At 42.5% G+C, this 22,823-nt stretch overlaps 3 protein-coding genes across 4 annotated transcripts; 2 read left to right on the forward strand and 1 right to left on the reverse strand.

The window, feature by feature from the left end:
• Window positions 1-5,397, reverse strand: LOC143006751 (apoptosis regulator Bcl-2-like). 2 transcript variants are annotated; one of them, XM_076158020.1, is made up of 5 exons: window positions 5,276-5,397; window positions 5,016-5,120; window positions 4,504-4,766; window positions 3,808-4,199; window positions 1-2,655 (listed from the first exon to the last, which is right to left on the reverse strand). In XM_076158020.1, exons 3-5 carry the CDS (start codon window positions 4,724-4,726, stop codon window positions 2,497-2,499), a joined length of 774 nt encoding a protein of 257 aa, XP_076014135.1. In that variant the 5' UTR covers window positions 4,727-4,766; window positions 5,016-5,120; window positions 5,276-5,397; the 3' UTR covers window positions 1-2,496. The 2 variants fall into 2 exon arrangements, with proteins under 2 accessions (XP_076014135.1, XP_076014136.1); XM_076158021.1 differs by having other exon boundaries at window positions 4,504-4,745; window positions 5,016-5,397.
• Window positions 5,398-5,742: 345 nt separating this feature from the next.
• On the forward strand, window positions 5,743-16,751 carry actr3b (actin related protein 3B). Its single transcript, XM_076158014.1, has 12 exons — window positions 5,743-6,087; window positions 6,956-7,011; window positions 8,070-8,194; window positions 8,333-8,443; window positions 8,705-8,800; window positions 8,895-9,002; window positions 9,194-9,337; window positions 10,066-10,239; window positions 10,450-10,542; window positions 10,663-10,788; window positions 10,933-11,016; window positions 11,231-16,751. The coding sequence occupies exons 1-12, from the start codon at window positions 6,044-6,046 to the stop codon at window positions 11,324-11,326; spliced, it is 1,257 nt and encodes a 418-aa protein (XP_076014129.1). The 5' UTR covers window positions 5,743-6,043; the 3' UTR covers window positions 11,327-16,751.
• A 249-nt stretch (window positions 16,752-17,000) lies between these two features.
• Window positions 17,001-22,577, forward strand: LOC143006737 (uncharacterized). The gene is made up of 3 exons (XM_076157992.1): window positions 17,001-17,193; window positions 17,860-18,025; window positions 18,118-22,577. The coding sequence occupies exons 1-3, from the start codon at window positions 17,188-17,190 to the stop codon at window positions 22,059-22,061; spliced, it is 4,116 nt and encodes a 1,371-aa protein (XP_076014107.1). The 5' UTR covers window positions 17,001-17,187; the 3' UTR covers window positions 22,062-22,577.
• Window positions 22,578-22,823: the final 246 nt, after the last annotated feature.

Below are 22,823 nucleotides of genomic sequence, written 5' to 3' on the forward strand. Positions count from 1 at the left end.
TCAACAAATCATTGTATACTGTAAATAGTATAAATTACAGTAGTGGGAGATGATGTCATAGTTAACAGTGAAACGCAGTACTTTGAGAATCATGGACAACATTGCAGTTGACTTCTTTGTGAACAACAATGGTATCAGTGACAGATTAGTAATCTAACATTTCTGTGTGTCTATCTGTAGCTACATCAAAATCAACGATGCTCATGTATGCAGTGACGCCGATTGCAGTGTTCCTGCTCCTGAGCATTCCGCTGATACTTCTCTTCTGTCTGTATAAGAGGTAAAATATCAACAATCATCTCTTTAATGTCTGTATTCCAGTACGAACATGTTGTACTTCAAGGTACCTGGACTTTTTGCTTAGTCATGAGTCAGCAGCAGGCAATAAGCAGCGTTTACCCTGGGAGTCGTTCACACTTGGTCCTTGTGCCGTGATGTTCAGGTCATTAGAGTCCCGTGGCAACCACAAGAGAACCACTGTGGTTTGTTGGAGTGACATGAATATGTGTCATAGCCACTGCAACCAGAACCACTGATGTTATATTTTTGTCTAATCAAAAAAGCAAGCATTGCGTTAGTGGTCTAACAGTGTTAACAGTCACAACACTAGGTATAATGCCCAGCTATTTGGGTTGAGTCCACCAAATTCTAAAACAAAACGACTCACAGTAGAGCGTTTTCTAAGCAGACATTGTGCTGCACACTTTACTGTTCAAGAATCATCAAGTCCAGTCCAAGTGACCTGCAGGTTGGAGAACTTTCATTAATGTTCTGCATGCACACATTTTATTTCATGGCCAATTTCACTTTGTTAACGTTTCTGTTCTTTGTTGAATGTAATCTAGGAGAATCCCGAAGTGGATCACAATATCAAAGGACCCCCTAGAGACCATAGAGGTAAGAGATTCACTCATTAAAGACCAAATTAAAAGTGTGAATCAGACAAAATTATTGTTGAACTGTTAGGACACTCATGGTATGAAGGAGACCTAGTCTAATCTTTGTTGTCTCGTCCCTTAGCTGGACGACGTCTCAGTCCTGTGCGCCGTCCCTGCAGCTCACACAGATGAAACTGAGGAGGAGGTAGAGCAGTTGTGAAGAGCTGGAGACCTTGTGAGGGGTCTTTGATTACAGCCTGAATTTATCACTTACATTCAGCACACAAACACAGCTGCAAAGTGAAAATCTAGATCAAAATGTATCAGAACATCACACTGGATTAAAAATGAATTTGTTGCACTTTTGATGGACTTCAAGGTTGCCCTTGGTTACATGCTGACCCCACAGTTTGATTTAAGTTCCTCATCCAAACTGGATTATCCTGCTCAATGACAAAGCAATTCTAAAATGCAAAAAAAAAAATGTAACTAAGTAATTATTCACAATCTTAATGTTTGACCATTTCTTTTGGTTTTCTTTCGTTTATATGACTTGACTCATTGTTGTTTTATTGTTTTTGTGCATTATTCATTTGATTTGATGTTCTTTAACAAAAGTGTCATACTGTATGTAAACATTTTTATTACAATGTAAATGAACAGAAATGAGGTGATGTGTGAGCAAGGATCTGGGTCAAGCCTGACTCAAACCAAGCACCTTCATCACTGACGTTTCTTTGTCTCCTTATGCATTTTAGCCACATATGTATCACATTTCCTAAGTCCCAATTCATATTCTCCTTTTCTTTCTTTCATATCTTCCCTTCTGTTTATAATAAATAATCTCAAATGTATTTCACAAATAAAAGCATCATTAATTCAACACCTAGATGAGATTTCCAGAATGTTGGTGTGTTTAATCAACAATTTAAGGGACTCAACCACATCTCAAAAGTTAAGAGAATACTGCAGAATTAAGCAGCAAAGGAGGACTCCTTTGCTGCAGTACAAAAATGCTCTATTTCCAAAAGTGTGTGTGGACCTTTATAAGATAGCAAGTAGGCCTGCCTGCTGACATCTCAAGGTTTGCGCAGGAACGTAAGGGGCAATAAGGTGAGAAAGATACACTGGAGTTAGGCCATGTATTATCTTATAGGTAAGAAGTAAGATCTTAAAATCAGCCCTGGCACTGACAGGAAGCCAAGAACTGGCGTGATGTGATCAAATCTATAAGTTTTAGTCAGAACTCTTGCTGCAGTGTTTTTCAACAAGAGCAACAAGAGCAAAGGAGCTCAAGCCAGAGAAGAGAACATGGCAGATAAGGGTTTCAGCATCTTGCCTTGCTAAGGAAAGGTCATATTCTGGCAATATTTCACCCAGATTCTTTGCCTGGAGCATTGCATGGAACCGTCAAAATTCAAGGTTCTGAAGTTTCTATCTCTGCTATAAACTGTATTTCCATTTTTCTACCGCAGTGTTATCTAGAAGTCCTTTTCTTGGATTTGCTCTTGTACATGGGTAAGTAAAAATTTAAAGGTGGAGGGGTGAGGAAGAGGGTGCTGTCCTCAGTTTCTATTTAATCTCACAGCGCAATATGTCCAATGTTATCAACATCAAGTCAAGTCCATCTGTATAAGACAGGCAGCTTATAGTTCTGGGTGAACAGGGCTCCCAGGATGATCCCAGCTGCTCCCAGCAGCACAGCTAGTCCCAACGTTGTCCTCACAGACCAGAATCCAGAAGCACTGGAAGGGCTGTATAATTCCACAAAGGCATCCTGGGAAATATGAGAAAGATAGGGAGAGCAATGTTAAGTTAGTGGAGTGATGCTTTGTGTGTTTTTAATTCCACTGGTCATTGCAAAGATTATAGGGGTTATTAAATAAGTTATGATGATGTTAGTGATAAGATTGTAGGTGTTGATCTTAATGTGTCTGTGTGTGAATAAGCCAAACAGACCAAACAATAGAGGAGAAGCTCTTTAGATGTGTGGAGCTGGTTCCTGAATCATACCTTCATCAGTGCTGTAAGGGGACTAGATATCAGAGGTGTCACACCATTCTATTTTATTTATCACTTGTATCTAAGCCAAGATGGTTGAAGCGCTTTCACTTTAAATCTACATGATTGAAAAGAAAGTCAAACAACACACTCGATGTGGAAGCTATTGAATTCTGAGAAGCAGCTCGTCTCACCACAGACATACGCGCATACACACACACCGCTCAAGTCTCCGTGTGGTAGCACTGCGTGTGTGTGTGTGTGTGTGCGTGTGCGCGCGCGTGTTTGTGTGTTGGATAGGCATCTAGAGAATAAGTCTGTCAGTCAATTTGAACCCTGCAGGCGAAAACTCGACCACACTGAGTAAGTCGAAGGAGATTTCTAGGTAATACCACACACCAAACACACACATACAAACCAAGAATTAAGGAAACCACAGCAACAGTAGAGAATGTAAAAAGAACGTTTTTATCTGATGACATTTTGTATTTTAGATATTATCCACACTTGTTTTCTTAATGCCTGAATATCCGAAACTCAAGGACCCAACCTGAATTATGTCTCTGGTCAGGCTTGAACCAGGTCTGGTCGGTGCCACCAGGGGCTAACAGAGCTTCTACCTGATTACTGCAGCAAAAGAGAGCAGCAGCTTCTCAACATATTGGATCAGTAAGAAGTAAGTTCCTCTTGCATGCACTGTGCATGTAATTTACAGTGGTGTAGAAATACCAACCAGTTCTTTTTAGTGTCTACAGTCATCAGTGAGCCATTGATTCAGACTCACATAAACAATATTTGGGCATATCTATATTAAAACAGACTACACTTTATCATGAATCATGCAGATGTTTCCCTCTGGTAAGAGTTCAAACATAGTAAAAGGAGAGAAAGAAATTAAAAGAGAAAAGACATCTTTCCACACACTTACCCATCCTCCGCTGCCTTCTATCCATCCTTGTAGGTGTGGAGAATCCAGACTGTCAACCATCCAGCCTGCGATGTCATCTACCTGCCACGCGTCATCTGTGTTAGCCAGCTGAGCGCACAGGGCCCCACCCAGCTCCAGCAAAGTCACAATCCGTCCCCAGTTCACCACTCCATCACCGAAAAGGTCTGCCTTTGCTGCCACCAGGGCACAGTGGGCGGAGCCATTCCAACGCATCAGTAGCACCGTCGTCTGCTTAGACAGGTCGCCATGGTGACGACGCTCCAGCTCATCACCTGCACATCGCAAGGTGTCCTGCAGCCGAAAACTGCTGTCACCAATCCGGTGATGGGAGGAGTGACGGTGCGTAGCCAACTGGGAATCTAATCCAGAGTCTAAGATCGGAGAAAAGGGAGGAGACAAATGTGACATCATAGCAATTGAAGTGGTAAAGAAGGCAGGGTTACATCATAGCATAAGGAGCGTTCACAAGGACAATCACATGATGTAGATGTATCAAAGGAGGGATTAAGATGTTGGTAATATAAAACCAGGCGACACAGTGACATCATTTTTTTGATATCATAATGATTTTACATAAAGAGGAGAGGAAATGAGGAGAGGAGGTGAGGGAGAAAGATTTGATGAGTAAAACTTCATGACAGGTGGGTGGAGTCATGTATCAGCTGACGTCATTACCTTGCTGGGGATCGCATTCCTGTCCAGCAGGGGGCAGAGTGACTCCTATGCGCGACACACACCTCCGTGATGAGGATGCTGGCGGAGGGTCGTTCCGTTGCTCGGTGTGACTTTGCTGCGTGTTGAATTTCCAGGCCACACCTTTCCTCAGCAGCTTGTAGCAGAGGAAATCCTGAACGATGTTGCGGCTGTCGTAGGCGGCAATGATGGCATCATCAGCCATCACTCCCACTTTAGCGTCGCTTTCACAGGGAGCATCAAAACTGATCGAATAAATAATTTGCTGTTTAGCCTATTATTTATTGAGTAAGCCTACTTTAGTTCATTTTAGTTATTTGAAGAAAAAAATCAGTAATTAAATATTCATTATTTTTATTTTATTCTTCGTTTAGAACTTCTGCTCATTGTTTTAAAAGAGTTCTAAAGTCATTGAGATTTTTTTTCACCTAAAACACGCAATGCTCTCGGTCTAAACACTTATACATACAATACATCTTTACAGTTCATCTTACCTCTCCTCTCAGCTGATCAATCGGTCAATCAATCAATCAATCCAAAGCAATTGAAGCTGCTGTGTGGAGAAGGAAACGTGCAGCTGCGCCATCTTATCCGGATGTCTGTGAATAGTGGAGAGAAAAGGAAACATGACGTTATAGAGCCGTGAAGAGGAGAACAATTCTTCCTGCTGTGACAAAACACAGCGGCGAGACCGGAAAGTGTGAAAAGCAAAGACAAATTAAGCGACACATCAGTCAGACACTCAGACACACACACGCTGTAACTTGGGGATTTCCCGTCAGTCTCTATCCATAAAGTAGTAATAGTAGTAGCAGTAGTAAGTATTTCTTTATCCAGCAGAAGTAACAGTATCAGTGCGGTAGTTTCGTATATAGTCGGAGGGGTTTTCTTGATTGTTTTTGCTGCCCCCTATTGGACGTTATCTATACTCACATGTTAAAGTGTCCCTTGACCTGACAGGAGGACAGGACACTGACTCATAATGGGGAGTTGGTCCCCTGGCGCCGCACAGTCGCCGTCCAATGCTCATGGGCATCAGGCATGATGGGCATTAAGTGCAGAGGATACATTTCACATGTGTTGAGCTGTGTGTGACTGCATATGACATTAAAGGAAGTCTTATTTGGTCTTATTTCTATTTTTTTATGTTGTTGTTGTTGTTAATGTAAGGACCACTAGGTGGCTAAGCTCCCCTCTCTCTCTCTGTCTCTCCCTCACACACACACACTCTCTCTCTCTCTCTCTCTCTCTCTCTCTCTCTCTCTCTCTCTCTCTCTCTCCCTCCCCTCCCCCCTCTCTCTCCGGTTACCGGGGACCTTGTCAGATGTGTTTCTATTTTTTGCCATCTTTCCCTTCGACCCCGGAAGAGCTCCCTCTGTCTGTCAGACCGAGACTGAGACAGGACGGGTCAGTGTGGACTTTAAATGTCGTCCGCCTCTCCGTGTCAACAGGACATCTGTGACGGCCCGAACTGAACACGACAACCGCGCAGAGCCTCACTGGGCCGGAGCAGAACCCCAACATGTCCCTGCAGCTTCCTCCCTGTGTGATAGACTGCGGGACCGGGTGAGAACATACACATACAAGCACGCGCGCGCGCGCACACGCACACGCACACACACCGTATACACTGCCGTTTTATTGAACGCTGAAGTCAGTTAATTTGTATATTTATTTAAAAAAATATTGCCCTCTAAAAACATGTTCTCCTCATTCTGACTGCAGAACATTAAACACCAAATAAAAAGTAAATAATAATAAAGTGTTCCTAGAATTATAAAAGCTATTTTTTTTTTTTACATTGCTTTAATAAAGCATGTCCACATAGTCTGCTTTTCATTGTTATTCCTTTTTTTTTTTTTTTTACTTTATTTCTGTTTAATTGGTTACAAGATATATACACTATATATATATATGTGTGTATAATTGCAGGAGTGTATTCTGGTCTGAATGTAGGGCAGCTGGCAGAAGTGGAACATGTAAACTGTAACATCTCTTTAAAGACCTGCACTACAGCCTACAAGTTACAATTGATTCAGCCTATCACAGAAAGCATCAGTGCTGAGTCAATTCTATATTTACAACATAATCTCTTTCAAACTCAACACGTTGTATTGATGCTAGAGGGAATTTATCCCAAAACAATCCTCCAGTTGACTCCATCATGTGAGGACAAATGGCATCCAGCTGGAAGCTCTATAGTGTGTTTGGATAGAAGGGCCAAATAAGTTATACTTCACTACCAACAACACAGGCATGTGCATAATCACTATTATTATTATTATTATTATTAGCTTGTTTGTTTTGATATAATAAATGCAGGAGCACAATATACTGTACACACTGTATATCAATGGTAGTATCAGTTTCAGGCCCAAACTCAGACTTTGAGAACCCTTTACACACTAACCTCCTGTTTGCTGTCTGACCGCAGATACACCAAGATCGGCTATGCAGGAAACACAGAACCACAGTTCATCATCCCGTCCTGTAAGGATCACACACACACACACATACACATGCAGATGCGCAAGCACAGACACACAGACACACACACACACACACACACACACACACACACACTATATATACTCACTGCAAAACATTTTTATTGTGTAATTTTATCTGTTAATGAGTCTGCACAGTCAAAAAAAGTCAGTTTGTTTCAGGAAGTGTCTAGAGCTGACAGTCATTACATTACATTACATTACATTACATTACGGTCATTTAGCAGACGCTTTTATCCAAAGCGACTTCCTATAAGTGCGTTCAACATAGGTAGGCAAAAGAACTTCAGTTCACAAGAAATCGTAAGTCCATTTCCTTCCAAAAACCAACAGCTAAGAGCATATCTAGTGCTAGAGTAGAAGTGCAATAAGTAAGGTACCTAGACAAATGAGAAAGACAAATTTAGAAGACAAATTAGTGCATCAGAAAAGCACGAGCTAGGACAAAATAGGTGATGTCCTAAGAGGGCGGATCCGGGTAGTGTCTACTGAAGAGATGGGTTTTCAGCCTGCAGCGAAAGATGGGCAGCGACTCGGCTGTCCTAACATCAGTCGGGAGATCATTCCACCACTGAGGTGCCAGAGCAGTGAAAAGCCGTGAACGTGTCGATCAGACGCAGGGGCCGCTGAGCCGCGGGGCAGCCAGCTACCTGGAGGCAGCAGAGCGAAGTGGTTGGGCGGGGGTGTAGGGCTTGACCATAGCCTGGAGGTACGAAGGAGTCATGATCAGGAAACAAATACAATCAGATCACATTGGATTCTAGATCATTTTTCATACTTGATTGCAATCTGATCTTTGTTGGACAGACAGCCAGATTTTAGAGTAATAATCAGGTAAGATGTAGATTTTTACGGTGTGTATGTATTAAAACACAAGTGATGACATGTATTGGTTTCAGATACAATGTCTGTGAGTGAGCGTTTAACCCACAGAAGAGCCACTGGGACTTTTGACCTCAGACTTTTACACAATGACATGAGGAATCTCTGACTCAAGTGGTCCAAAATGTGTGTTGTTTATATTTTGTGAATGTGAAACAGGCATTGCGATCAAGGAGTCAGCCAGTGTGGGAGATCAGGCTCAGAGGAGGCTGGTACGAGGTGTGGATGACCTGGACTTCTACATTGGAGATGAAGCCATAGACAAACCCAACTATGCAACCAAGGTAAGGGGGGGAGGAAGAAAAGAGGTAGAGGAGGCAGAGGGACACAAGGTTATTGTATTGTATTGATAAAATGATATTTCTTTCAAGGCATTCTGTGTGTCTGTGTGTGTGTGTGTGTGTGTGTGTGTGTGTGTGCAGTGGCCTATCCGGCATGGGATGGTGGAGGACTGGGATCTGATGGAAAAGTTTATGGAGCAGGTCATCTTCAAATACCTTAGAGCTGAACCTGAAGACCACAGCTTCCTAATGGTACAATACTGTAGGAAAAACTGGTGTAAATCTTTGGCCATAACACACAATCGACTTTGATTACAGTTATTGAGGGAATATTTGGATGCATCAGAATTCTTTCATTTCCACCGAGATGTTTTATTGATCATTCATTTTTTTAAACTTCACTCAAATTACCAGTAGGATTATGGAGCAGAACACGGTGGTGAGTTTCACTGCCAGCCAATCATGAACAACTATTCAGTGTATGTGTGTGGGTGGGTGCATTTGTACGTGCAGACAGAACCTCCTCTCAACACTCCAGAGAACAGAGAGTACTTGGCAGAGATCATGTTTGAGACCTTCAACATACCTGGACTCTACATTGCAGTACAGGTGAGACAGCAAGACAGAGAGACAAGCACCATGATGAAACTTTACAATACAGTACCGTGTCTAGAGTCTCTCTCTCTGTCTCTTTCTGTCTTAGGCCGTGTTGGCGTTGGCCGCGTCCTGGACATCTCGACAGGTTGGTGAGAGAACGCTGACTGGCATCGTCATCGACAGTGGAGATGGAGTCACCCATGCCATCCCTGTGGTGAGGCAGACAGACAAATATATGGCCAAAGAAACAAATGGAGAGAAAGACAGATGTACAAATAGGTAGATAGAAACACAGGCAGCAGAAAGGTAGACAGACCAGTAGACGGAGAGATAAACTACATTGACGATGAATTAGTTTTGTGCAAATCTGCTCTCTAATTGGCCAGTGTCCCTGTCCGTCACTAGGCAGAGGGCTACGTGATCGGCAGCTGCATCAAGCACATCCCTATCGCAGGGCGGGACATCACCTTCTTTATCCAGCAGCTGCTGCGAGACCGAGAGGTGGGCATTCCTCCAGAACAGTCCCTGGAGACCGCCAAGGCTGTCAAGGTACCACATTCCTCCTCCTCTACCCCTTTACTCTTCTATCTTTGCTCCTCCTCCAGAGCAGTGCTTGGACTAGTGATTGGCAACTTTATTTCATGAGTGTTCTTGAAGATGCCCACAATCTACTTTTCAAGCGAATTGTACATGTCGCAATCTTTTATGTCCTTCTACTAAATGTTTCGCAACGCAACATAAAACTACAATGTCAGTAATAATTGTGGATCCAGGCTTAGTTCACAAACCAACAGAGCGATTGTCTACTAGATGGTTGTGCTGATTGGCCAAATTATATCACCGCTTTACATTTTACTACGCTCCTTTAGTTTACTTTTTACTACTACAGGTATTACTACTTGACTTCTGAGTTTATGAAAAGTCTGTGTTATTTAATGGTTGTGTTATCTATTGGTTGCAGTTAACAACATTGTTTAATATTTAAAATAAAGTTTAGCACAGGTTTTAATGACCATTTTGCAAACATCTGTCTTTAATGCAAGATTGTGTTCTAAATGGTGCAAATAGATAAGTCCATAGGCTTATTTCTGTCAGTGCTCACATTAGTGCATTTCAAGAGAGATCGCAATTTAGATTGTGGATTGTGAATATGTGTTACAAAGATCGTGATATGATTTTTTTGGACAAGCCCACCACTACCTTGGAGACTGACAAATGTCTCCATCTCCTAACATGAAAATATGACCCTGTATTTCTTTGTGTATGTATGTGTGTAGGAGCGGTACTGTTACATCTGTCCAGATATTGTGAAGGAGTTTGCAAAGTACGACTCAGACCCGGGGAAATGGATCAAACAGTACCGCGGAGTCAACGCCATCAGTAAGAACGCCTTCCACATCGACGTTGGCTACGAGCGCTTCCTGGGCCCTGAAATTTTCTTCCACCCTGAGGTAGACAGGAAGGAACTGCACCTGTCTAGTTTCCATTAAGGTTTAGTCAACAATTATGAAAAGGGTTATGGAAATGTTACTGATCATTTTACAAAAAGTAAAATTCAAGAAACAGCTAAAAATTATTTTTGGGAAATGCTTTTAGCCGAAAGATGAGGTCATAGGTCATGTCAATGTGAATATGTTTATATAAAGTCTTCTGTGTTCCAGTTTGCTAACCCAGACTTCATGCAGCCAATCTCTGATGTTGTTGATGAAGTCATTCAGAGCTGTCCAATCGATGTCAGAAGACCCCTTTACAAGGTAGGCTGTGCCCTCAGTAAGCAAGTAAACAAAGACATAAAGAGTAACATAAAGACATATAACTTATGTTATATATATGGTATATATGTTATATGTTCTATATGTGTGTCTGTGCATCAGAATGTTGTCCTGTCTGGAGGATCCACCATGTTCAGAGATTTTGGGCGGCGGCTGCAGAGAGACTTGAAAAGGGCTGTGGACGCCAGATTGAAAATTAGTGAAGAGCTGAGCGGAGGACGCATTAAGGTAAGACAGGGAGAGAAAGACACAGACGGAGAATGAGAGAGGGGGGGCTGTGCAAAGAGGGCATCATGGAATTGTGAGATTATACCTTCACTGTTAACTTTTTGTTACATCTGTGTTTGTGTGTGTGCATGCATACTCACACAGCCAAAGCCTATGGAGGTTCAGGTTGTCACACACCACATGCAGCGCTATGCAGTCTGGTTTGGAGGCTCCATGCTGGCATCCACGGTAACCTGACACACACAACTACACATTGATACTACCACACTTTTTACTACTCCATTGATAGTTTTATGCACAGGGCTCACTATACCCTTTCCCTGAAATAAGCTGTTCTTTGTGTCTTTATGTTCTGTAACGGCCATTGTTTGTTTGTCATTAATGCTTGTGGTTGATTATGATGTTTGTTGTTGTAGTTATTGATGAACCTTTGTCTTTCCAGCCGGAATTTTTCCAGGTGTGTCACTCTAAGAAGGACTATGATGAGATTGGCCCCACCATCTGTCGACACAACCCTGTGTTTGGCATCATGTCCTAATAACTTCATTAGCACAGCGCTAACCCTCTAGCCAGCTGTGTTATTAGCACAAAAGTGTTTTGTCTAGCTGTTGGCTCTGGAGATTGATGGCTTGTTTACCTGATGTCTGCTAGCAGCTAACCTCTACGTCAATAGCAAGTGAGCCTATTAGCCTACCGCTCTTTCAGCCCACCAGCATGTTAGGCTGTTAGCCAGGTAGCTCTGTCTCAGCAATCTCACGGAGGTCAGCAGAAGCACAAAAGTCCAGATATTTATGAACCGAAGAGATCACATTTTACTCAAGATTTACTCATTTTCCAGAGATGAACTTGGTTACATTTTTACATCAAGCTTCAATTGTCAACCTGTTTGTATAACCTTCATGAGTTTGACAACACAATGGCCATGTGACATTAACTTGTCTGTTGACAGTGTTGTTTCCTGTTAGCCCGACAGTCTGCTAGCTGCTTTTGGCCTTTTCATAACCTTGTTGACTGTTAGCCGGCCTATTGATGCAAACCTTCGTCCCACAGAACTCATGGAGGTCTGGTACGTGCCCTGCAGTAGGTCAGACAGCTCATTTTTTTGACAAACCAATAATCCAAAAAACATCCCATTGAAGCGAAAGGCCATTTGTCCGACAGCCCACTATCCTATACCCATTGCCCTGAAACCCCATTGCTCCGATAATACACACTTTGAGTTGTTGGAGTTGTCAGTCAGAACTGTTTCAAGCAGTTGATGAACTGAATAAGCACACAAACAACTATTTCTCACATTGCTGATTTATTTATGAACCACAATTACTCTTACATATTCTTGCTTCTCCAACAACCTTTCCAATGTCCGTGAATATCTAATATACCCTTTATCTAATAATATTCTTCAAATAATACAATTAAACAATGTACTATAATAATGTACACCAAAGGAAAGCTTTTTAGATCTCCATGAGTTTCACAAATCAAGGATAGCTAGCTTGTTGGCTGACAGTCTACTAGCAGTTAACATCAACCCTGCATGCAGAAACCCTGTAATCCTATGAATTACATTTCCTCGACAACACAATTGTTCCCAATGTAATTGCCATGCTCATTGTCAGGGTTGTACCAAAGTAGGAGGTAACAATGCCCTGATAGTGATCATTTGTATGGACAAAGACTTTTCAGACTCCCTCGGGACCACCAGCACCTAATCTAAAACCATAGAATGTCTTAGACAAACCTGTACATCCTCCACTTTGACCATTACAACCTTTTCAGTGACCCTTAAAACTTCCAAAGGAATCTCCTCCTCCTAGAACCTCCTTGGGGACTTCTAGCCTTTCCTGGAGATCTGAACCCTAAACAACAACAAAAAAAGAAAGAACAGACAACACATTTTAGACTTATAGTTTCATCAAACCACTACAGAATCTCTTCTGGTACTCGTGGAATATTCTGAAAATCCTCAGAGCCTCCTGATCCATGATCCATACTATACAGGAAGTGCCCATTTTTAATTTCAGTCACTATGTTTACATGCACTCAATACTCTAGGTTATTTCTGTGTGATCAAAGCAAATCATGATAGCATCCATGGACCGTATTCAAATGATCCTTAGTCTACATGCCTAAATAAATCAATTAATAATAGCATAATCTTTTCAGTCTGTTACTCAAAGTAAACATACTCTGATTGTAGCTGATTTCAATGTCACAAACCAACGTCCACGCCATTTTAAAAAGGACAACATTGATATCGGGAGAAAGGCAGCACAGTTGCTAATGCTAGCCGACCAATTGGCTATACAAGATATTTGAAATAGTCTTTCTTGCCGTAATTGCAATGCACAGACAGAATGTGTAGGTTAGGTGGTTAACATTGGAGAGCTTTAAAGAAAATGTGAGGTGTTCAGATATAATGTTGTACTTCTCCCAAAACAGATTTTGTTTAGCAAAGAAATTAGGAAACATATGTTTGAGTGGTACCGATATGTTATATTCAAATATCATCTGGGAGCAATTTTGTTTTATAAGAAATGTATTTGCTACTATGTTTTAGTTATATAGTATATAAATGTAAATTATAGGAGACAGGGTTCTCATCTGGATCTGGATCTCACCTCCAGCCCATCTGCAGTCAAATCATTGCACAACAAATTCACAGTATGACTGTGAAAACACTTTAAACCCTTTAACAACAATTAACAGCTGGATCCACATGCTGTGAATGCCAGGTGTCAAAGGTTAGTGGTGAGATAGTTAGAGTAAGAGTTTGAGGGTGAGTTCAGTGAAAATTAACCCTCTGCAGTTTGAAGTCGTGTTGTAATTGTACTTTTCATTGAATTTTCCTTTATGCACCACCTAAGAAGCTGCACTGTGAAAAAACCTTTCCATGAATATTTGTTTGTTTACAAGACAAGACAAGATGTATACAAACAAATATTTGATGTAAACAAACAAATATTTGAGTCTTGAAGGCTTTTCCAGTATCACTTATTTTCTGAGATTTCCTTTTTGGACCCAAATTGAAAACTACACAGCTCTGGAAAAAAAGAGACCACAGCTAAATGATCAAAATCAATATTTGGTGGAATAACCTTGATTTTCCATCACAGCTTTCATGTGTGGCATGCTCTCCATCATCTTTCATATTGCTGTTGGGTGACATTATGCCACATCCTGCCTTTATTTCATGGCTTGTGACCATCCATCTTCCTCTTGATCACATTCCAAAGGTTTCCAATGGGGTCCATGTCTGGAGATTGGGCTGGCCATGGCAGGGTCTTTATTTGGTGGTCATCCATCCACACCTTGATTGACCTGCCTGTGTGACATGGACCATTGTTCTCAGAGTTGGGGAACAATGTAAGTGCAGAAGGAAGCAATCTTCTTCCAGGATAACATTGTTCATGGCTTGATTCATGAGTCCTTCACAAAGACAAATCTGATTCCAGCCTTGCTGAAGCACAGCCCAGATCCTCCCCCACTAAATCTCACAGTGGGCGCGAGACTCTGTGGCTTGTAGGCCCTGTCCAGATCTTCGTCTAGCAATAAAATGACCAGGTGTTGGGGAAAGCTGAAAATTGGACTCAGATCAGAGAAGATGACCTTACACTAGTCCTTTAAAGTCCAACCCTAGAAGTCTTTTGACAACCTCAGTCTGGCTCCGCTGGCATTTTTCTAGCATTCACAACTTCAGCCCTGCCCTAGCAGCTTATTTCGAACCGTCCGAGCTATGTACTTCACCCCAGCTGCCAGTTGCCATTCCTTTTGTATAGGTCACTTGATGTCATCCTACAGTTGTTGAGTGACGTTGATGAAATCAGTTGGCGGTCATCACAGTCAGTGGAGAGTTGTTTGCACTCTCTGCCAGTCTGTAGCTTTGTTGTTCCCACTGCCTGCTGCCTGGAAGTAACCTGACATTCACTCTATCTCTCCATCAGTAAAGCCAGAATTAAACCCTTCTTTTCCTCAATCAAAATTTTTTTGTCAACTCTTTTGCCATGCTCAATTTGGATTACATTTTAGGTACAGCACTAGCAGCACTGTTTTACCATCCAGTTGGTCATTTGGCAAGAAGATAGTGATGATCCAGCGGTGGCTTTTATACTGTTCCTTGTTAAATAAGATTTGGTTCAGGTGATCACCTATTCAGTACCTCGTTAAGTACAATGAGGCATTCCTGTGATGGAATTCAACAAATGGGTGCCATACATGTAGAGATGCGAATCTAAGAAAAAATTGGAGTGGTCTCTTTTTCCAGAGTTATATACAACTATATACATATACACAGTATGTACTGTATATATGTATTTGTATGTGTGTGTGTATGTATGAACATATGTATGTGTGTGTGTGTGTGTGTGTGTGTGTGTGTGTGTGTGTGTGTGTGTGTGTGTGTGTGTGTGTGTGCGCGTGCACGTGTGTGTATATGTGTGTGTTTTTCGCATTAAATTATGAAATAAAGTTTAGTTTCTAGTTCTTACCTCAAATGCCTTTGGCATTAGATACTACACACTAATACATGATCCTTAATTGTATTGTAAACAAACACAAAGATTATATTTGATTTTCACAAGACAAACTGTCTTGCTCAGATTTTCTTATTTTTTTTAGGTGCCAAATTCAATGAAAAGCAAATTACAAAAATGACTTTTAAGAGTGCCTTGCATACAATCTAATTTGTAATGCACTGCAGCACCTCTGTTGATGCTGATTGAAGCCACATACTGAAGGTTATTTGCTCCTGCAGATCATATATGAAATTGTGGGTTTGTTTTGTTTATGATCATGATCAGTCATGATCATTGCTGTTTGTTCCTCAGCTTGATGTCTCCTTTTAGTCTCATTTGTGTTGTTGTATTGTGGGATGTTGCTGTCTGCATATCTTTCATAATTTTTCAAATATTAACCTTTTGTTTAATGATAGAAGTCAAAGAGAATCAAACTAGAAAATGCTATATATATATGTGTGTGTTTTTATATATATGAGGCTTTTCTGAAGTAAATGTACATGAGCTCATTTCTGCTTGAGGCTGACTGCCACATGCATACAGTTCTGATTAGACATCACCTGAAGGGCGGGAAAATTTCATTATTTTTGCCCACAGGTATTTCTACAAGGATTTAATATCACATGACACAGAAATTATGTTCTTTATCTTGGTTTTGCACAAATATGTCTGTATAGTTCTAAGTTCAAGTAACATAACCCGAACCCTAATCATAATCATATCTCAAACCTTACTCCCAAAACCCCCACTGCTGTGTTGGCTGCAGACTTTGGGACTCCCTGTCTCCTGGAATAAGGGTGGGAAAGAAAAGAATGCAGGAAAATGTATTTATTTGTGACTACAGAGAGCTCGAGCCAATAGAGAGCGCTGCCCTATGAGTTAATACAACCAGCCTTATGTATTCCTTCACAGTCACTTCAGTCATGTGGTAAACATATTCTAACAAGTGCAGATTGTACCATTTGTTTTTTTATTAAATATTTCAACCGATTTGACTGATCTAAACCTCCAATCATGAAAGAAGTGACTGTTTGACTGTGCGTGTGCGTTTGCATGTGCACGTGTATGACCATGTTGATATCCCCCATACTATATGAAGCTACTGCACTCAGATTGTTTATATTTGTAACGACAAAGAGAATAAGGGAGAGAGTACATATATGATAAATTAAATATAAGCTCATAACCTATACTTACTGTTTGTTGTAAGTGAATGGAAACAGGGCAAAACCACAAGCAGCAATGTTATGGTACAGAACCTTCAGGTTCGAGGTGTATTTATTGAACTCCTGCAGCGATTGGCCGCTAAGTGTATTCAGAGTTGTACTTGTGGTTTTGGCTGTGCTTGTGGGTCAATTATGAAGTTATGAGATGAATGTATGAAAGATTAAAGTGATATTTATTTTTCTGACATCCGCACAGTAGTTACACTGAGCTGCTGTCAATAAACTTCACCTTCAACACTCTTCAGCACTCTTTTTCTTTTTTTCAGGCCGTAATGGATAATCAATCTGTCTGTCTGTCTGTCTGTTGATCTATCTATCTATCTATCTATCTATCTATCTATCTATCTATCTATCTATCTATCTATCTATCTATCTATCTATCTATCTAGAAATTGTTTATCTATCTATCTATCTATCTGCTGTTTCCCCTCCGCTCCACTGGGGGCAGCATCCTAGCAGAGTGCGTGGTTACTGCATTAAGGAACGTCAGCCGCTCGTGAGCTGCAAGAGATCGAAAAAAACAACAACAGTACAGCCATCAAAGTCTTACTTCACATACGAATCATGTATCTTTTGAGTGTTTCTGCGTTTTGGGGTGCTGCCTGATCGTCTTCGCTGGCTGTGAAAACCGATGTTATTTCAACTTTTTAGTCACGGTGATGTTGGTAAGTGTAAAGAAAGTTTCTGAACGTTTTGGTTCAATCGAAAACTCATGGCCTCTTAATTTTAAGTTTCAGACGTTTAGTTGATACAGCACGAAGAAATTAAAACTAGTCCAAAGTCGTACAGATAGCGGCTAACTATGCAGCTAATGTAGCCATGAAAACGTCTGCCTGCGTTGTTTGTACTGTGAGAAACGTCGAAAGACAGTAGAAGATAAACCCCTGGATAGATGGATTTAATACAATATTTTGACGGACAACTACACGTGTTATATTCACAAGACCTTATCACAAGATTCACTCAGAGATGTTGTGTAATTCAGTGGTTGTGTGTTGTGTAATTCAGTGGTTCCAAAAGGGGGGGGGGGGGATCGATATGAATAATTACTGCCTCAGGTAAATGAATGAGGCGATACTTCTTCGCTTCCCTGCAGGAGAATGAGCATTCATAGCGGAGCGCCGTGGCAGTTATAATTTTTCAGTAAAAACTGCATTCAAATGTGTCATTGTAGGTTGATTGCCCTACAAAATTAAATTCCTAATACCAGGTAATTGATAACAAGTCCAACCCAGCATGGATGCAGGAAGACATACAGCATGCACATCTGCACAGACAACTGAGTCCAATTCATCAAAATGCTAACAAGTTTTCAACTCTTCAATTCTCAGCGGCAGAAGGATAAGGAGAGATGGAGGAGGAGAAGGGAGGTGGGCTGGCAGTGGAAGAGTCCAGAGGAGACGAGGGAGGTGGGCTGTCAGAGTGAGACAGCAGAGAGGAGAGACATTGGGGTCCAGGTGGATCTGCTGAGTCAGCAGCTCACCTGGAGACAGACAGGTGAGATAGAGAATAGAATATTTTATTTTGAAAGCGTCAGTGGTTAAGCCTGTCTAACCTCTTATATGTCTGTCTGTTCGGTTCCCCTGCAGGTTGTCACTTTGTTTCAGTCAGAGCAGATGAACCAGGAGGGCAAGCTCTGCTGCATCACTGCAGCGTAGAGCAGGCAGGAAGCTGTACACTGGAAACAGGAGAGCTAATCAACAGGTCACTGCAACATAAAGATGAGCAGAATCCTGCCCAGCAGCTGGACCTTTCAAACACCGAGGTTTTAGAGAAATCAGCAGAGTTACCTCCATTAGTATTACACACCTCTGCTATAAATTCTACCCTTTACCCTTCTCCACTCCAACCAAGCACACTTGATGAAGAGCTGCCCCACCCTACAATGCTGGCCCCTTCTACTCAGCTTGAACAACAACAGATAACCATCGTAGCCAGCATGTCTCTGTGCAATGACTCGTCCTATACAGGATTTAGGTGTGAAGAATATCCTGCCCCGGCTCCAGTAGACAGCTCAGCTCCTTCTCTTGGACTCATTGCACCTCTCAGGTCCCATTTTGCTGAGGAGGAGGAGGAGCCTGCAATCCAACAGCTGGAGGAAAAAGAACAAGAGGCGCAGCAGGTAGGGAGGATTAAGAGGAAGGTTAGCCCACCAGTCAGATACTTGTTAGAGTCTGAGAAGCAGTCACATGCCACCATGAGGGGTGCAAAGGCCAGAGGAGGAGCAGGGAAGCAGATGAAGATGCTGCTGGAAGGAGAGTGGGTGGTGGAGTTGAGCAGGATGGATCAGGATCATCGCAATGAGGAGAGGAGAGGAGCAGCAGTCTCTTGTTCTCCCTGTCCTCAGCTTTGTGCCACGAGCTTTACCAGTGACTCCACACTCCAGACTCACATGACGGACCACGGCAGTAGACTGTGTTTGACATATGACCTCTGCAACAAGAGGTGCAGCCACACCCGCCATGATGTAGACGAACGGCACGGCGATGTGGCTGTGCCTGCTTATATACAAAGTGCTGAGGACTGCGGGACAAGTGAAGGCAAAGAGGAGGAGAAAGAGGATGCTAATGGTGATGCCGGTATCATGAATGATGTTAATGAAGAGGAAGAGAAGCCCTACCTTCAAGCTTTGACCAAGGGGTGGTGTGAGCAAATACAAGGAAAGAGGAAGAGACAGAGGAGTGGAGACGAAGATGGTGTGGTAAAACAAATCAGAATAAAGGAGGAGAATGGAGAAGAAATACAAAAAGGAGAGGAAGATGGAAAGGAGACAACATTAAAGTTGGAGGAAGAAATGACAGAACAGCTGGAGGGGCCTAGGAGGAAGATGGTCAGTTCACCAATAAGATACTGCCTGAAATCTGAGGAGCAGTCACTCCTGGTAACAGAGGACAGAGCAAGTGAAGGAAAAGGAACGTTTCTTATGGAGAGTAAAACTGGGGGTGGAATTTCAGTGGATAGAGGGACGACTGAAAGTCCTGAGGGCACAGGAGAAACAGACAAGCAGGCAGAGAGACGGGCAGGTCCGCCAGCAGAGGGAAAGACAGGTCTTCAGTCACATAGTCCAACAACAGCCAATCAGGACACTGTCAGAGGGCTCAAGATACAGGGTGTGGTGATGAACTGTAAAGTTGAAGATGGAGTTGACACAAACATGACGAGAGGATCAGGATGGGAGGATCAAAACAGACTGCTGGAAAAGAAGTGGGTGGTGGAGTTGAGCAGAATAGATCCGGATCATGGCGATGAGGAGAGGAGAGGAGCAGCAGTCTCTTGTTCTCCCTGTCCTCAGGTTTGTGCCACGAGCTTTACCAGTGACTCCACACTCCAGACTCACATGACGGACTACGGCAGTAGACTGTGTTTGACATATGACCTCTGCAACAAGAGGTGCAGCCACACCCGCCATGATGTAGACGAACGGCACGGCGATGTGGCTGTGTCTGCTTATATACAAAGTGCTGAGGACTGCGGGACAAGTGAAGGCAAAGAGGAGGAGAAAGAGGATGCTAATGGTGATGCCGGTATCATGAATGATGTTGATGAAGAGGAAGAGAAGCCCTACCTTCAAGCTTTGACCAAGGGGTGGTGTGAGCAAATACAAGGAAAGAGGAAGAGACAGAGGAGTGGAGACAAAGATGGTGTGGTTATACAAATCAGAATCAAGGAGGAGAATGGAGAAGAAGAAATACAAAAAAGAGAGGAAGATGGCAAGGAGACACCATTGAAGTTGGAGGAAGAAATGACAGAACAGCTGGAGGGGCCTAGGAGGAAGATGGTCAATTCACCAATAAGATACTGCCTGAAATATGAGGAGCAGTCACCACTGGTAACAGAGGACAGAGCAAGTGAAGGAACGTTTCTTATGGAGAGTAAAGCTGGGGGCGGAATTTCAGTGGATAGAGGGACGACTGAAAGTCCTGAGGGCACAGGAGAAACAGATAAGCAGGCAGAGAGACGGGCAGGTCCGCCAGCAGAGGGAGAGACAGGTCTTCAGTCACATAGTCCAACAACAGCCAATCAGGACACTACCAGAGGGCTCAAGATACAGGGTGTGGTGATGAACAGTAAAGTTGAAGATGTAACTTCAGTTGACACAAACATGACGAGAGGATCGGGATGGGAGGATCAAAACAGACGAGAGAATGAAGAGAGGAGTAGGGAGGAGATGGAGAAGGGGGACACACCCCTCCTCCCAGCTCTCACTAATGCTGCTAATTGGCCCCGATTTGGATGTGTTCGCAGAAATGGCCACCACTGCCTCATCTTCCAAAAGAAGTTCAAGACAATCAAGGTCATCAAGAAGGGAAGGATTCAGCAAAAGGAGAGACGAAGCGAAGATGCAGCAGTACAACAACTCCGAATTGAGGAAAATGGAGGTTGTAAAGTGGATGTACAAGGAGGAAGAGCGGAGGATGGAAAGGAGAGACTGCTGAGGCCGAGGAGGAAGATCGGCCCACCAATCAGATACCTCTTGGAATCTGAGGAGCAGTGGCTTGGTGTGGTTACAGCCAATCGGAATCGAGACAAAGGAAAGCTGATGGACAGTAAATCTGAGAGTGGAGCTTCAGTGGGTAGAGTAGTGACTGACAGTTCTCAGGATATGGGAGAGACAGAAAGGCAGCTGCCACATGGTCCACTAACAGTCAACCAAGACCCTTTGAAAGGGATCAGGAAGATGTGGAGAGAGCAAAATGAGTTACTTAAAGGAGGACAGGACTTTCAAGAGAGACTATTACAGTCAAAAGACAGGACAGCACAGCTGCAGAGGCCAAGGAGGAGGACGGTTGGTCCACCAATCAGATACCTCCTGGAATCTGAGGAGCAGTCGCTTGGTGTGGTAATAGCCGATCGGAACAGAGTCAGAGAGCTGAAGATAAAAGAAGGAAGAGGAAGCCCGACAAAGTTTCTTGTTGAGAGTAAAACTGGTGGCCAGGGTTTAACTGTCGGCCCTGAGGACAGAGGAGAGACAGACAGACAGGCACAGAGACAGATAGGTCAGTTGCTTGCAGAGAGAGGGACAGATCAATCACTCTCAGAGAAAAACAGAAGTTTGCCACTCAGAGAGAGGCAGACAGATCAGACACTGACAGAGAGACAGAGAGTTCAAACATTGTCAGAGAAACAGACAGGGGAGCCAGTTACAGAGAGACAGACAGGTGAGCCAGTCACAGAGAGACAGACAGGTGAGCCAGTCACAGAGAGACAGACAGGGGAGCCAGTCACAGAGAGACAGCCAGGGGAGCCAGTCACAGAGAGACAGATAGGTGAGCCAGTCACAGAGAGACAGATAGGTGAGCCAGTCACAGAGAGACAGACAGGGGAGCCAGTCACAGAGAGACAGACAGGGGAGCCAGTCACAGAGAGACAGCCAGGGGAGCCAGTCACAAAGAAACAGACAGGTGAGCGAGTCACAGAGGGACAGACGGGTTTGCACAAAAAGAACTCTTACTTCATCTACAAAGACGCTGAGAGCGGTCAGGAGACTGTTTTGGTTTCTTGCTTTGTCAGGCTGGAACAAATTCACTGCTGATTGGTTCATTTATTTAAAAGCACACAGTGAAAAACACATTCTTTATTGTTATGTGCTTCGATGTAATTGGTTCCAATTTTTGAAACGGAAACCTAAGATGAGCTTTTATTGGAGAGCCATTAGCAAATGTTCGGAAAAGTTATGAAATTTTGAAATAAATTGTTTTAATCATTCTTATTCTGATATAAGAAGAACTGTAATAGGAATTGATATGAACTGTTACTGATTTCCTTGCCAATAGGACTCCTATTGATCACAGTAGGGACATCGGCCAATCCTTGGTATCAATGTTACTATAGTAACATGTTGTCAGGTCATCGATACACATTGAAACACGTGTATGTCGTTTATAGAATGTAGAAGGAAGACGATGCTCTCACAGTGAACATCCTCATCCAAATGCAATATACTGTAACAGTTAACCTCATATTTTGAATTATAATAGTATTTATCTTTTGTGTTATGTAATGAATGTATTTTGTTTTGTCAATAATTTCCCCCTTGGGGCTTATTAAAGTATTTCTTCTTCTACTTCTTCTTCTTCTTCTTCATTATTCAAACGTGGTCTCTGGAATGAAATGAAATCTTGTGTCTTGGATTTTAGTCATGGAAATGAATCTGTCCATATTTGTATGAACTCTATTCAAACTACAGCTGAAGAATTTTGAGTGAAATATATATCATTCTGACTTCTCAGCGGCTGCCAGGCTTTTCGTTCTGTTTGAAGTTATATCGGTTTCATGTTAATATGAGGGCTGACTG

The sequence above is a fragment of the Genypterus blacodes genome, unplaced genomic scaffold, assembly GCF_046128005.1.
Source record: "Genypterus blacodes isolate CSIRO-AG114 ecotype Tasmania unplaced genomic scaffold, CSIRO-AGI_Gbla_v1 ptg000076l_1, whole genome shotgun sequence".
In the NCBI taxonomy this organism is placed as follows: Eukaryota; Metazoa; Chordata; class Actinopteri; order Ophidiiformes; family Ophidiidae; genus Genypterus; species Genypterus blacodes.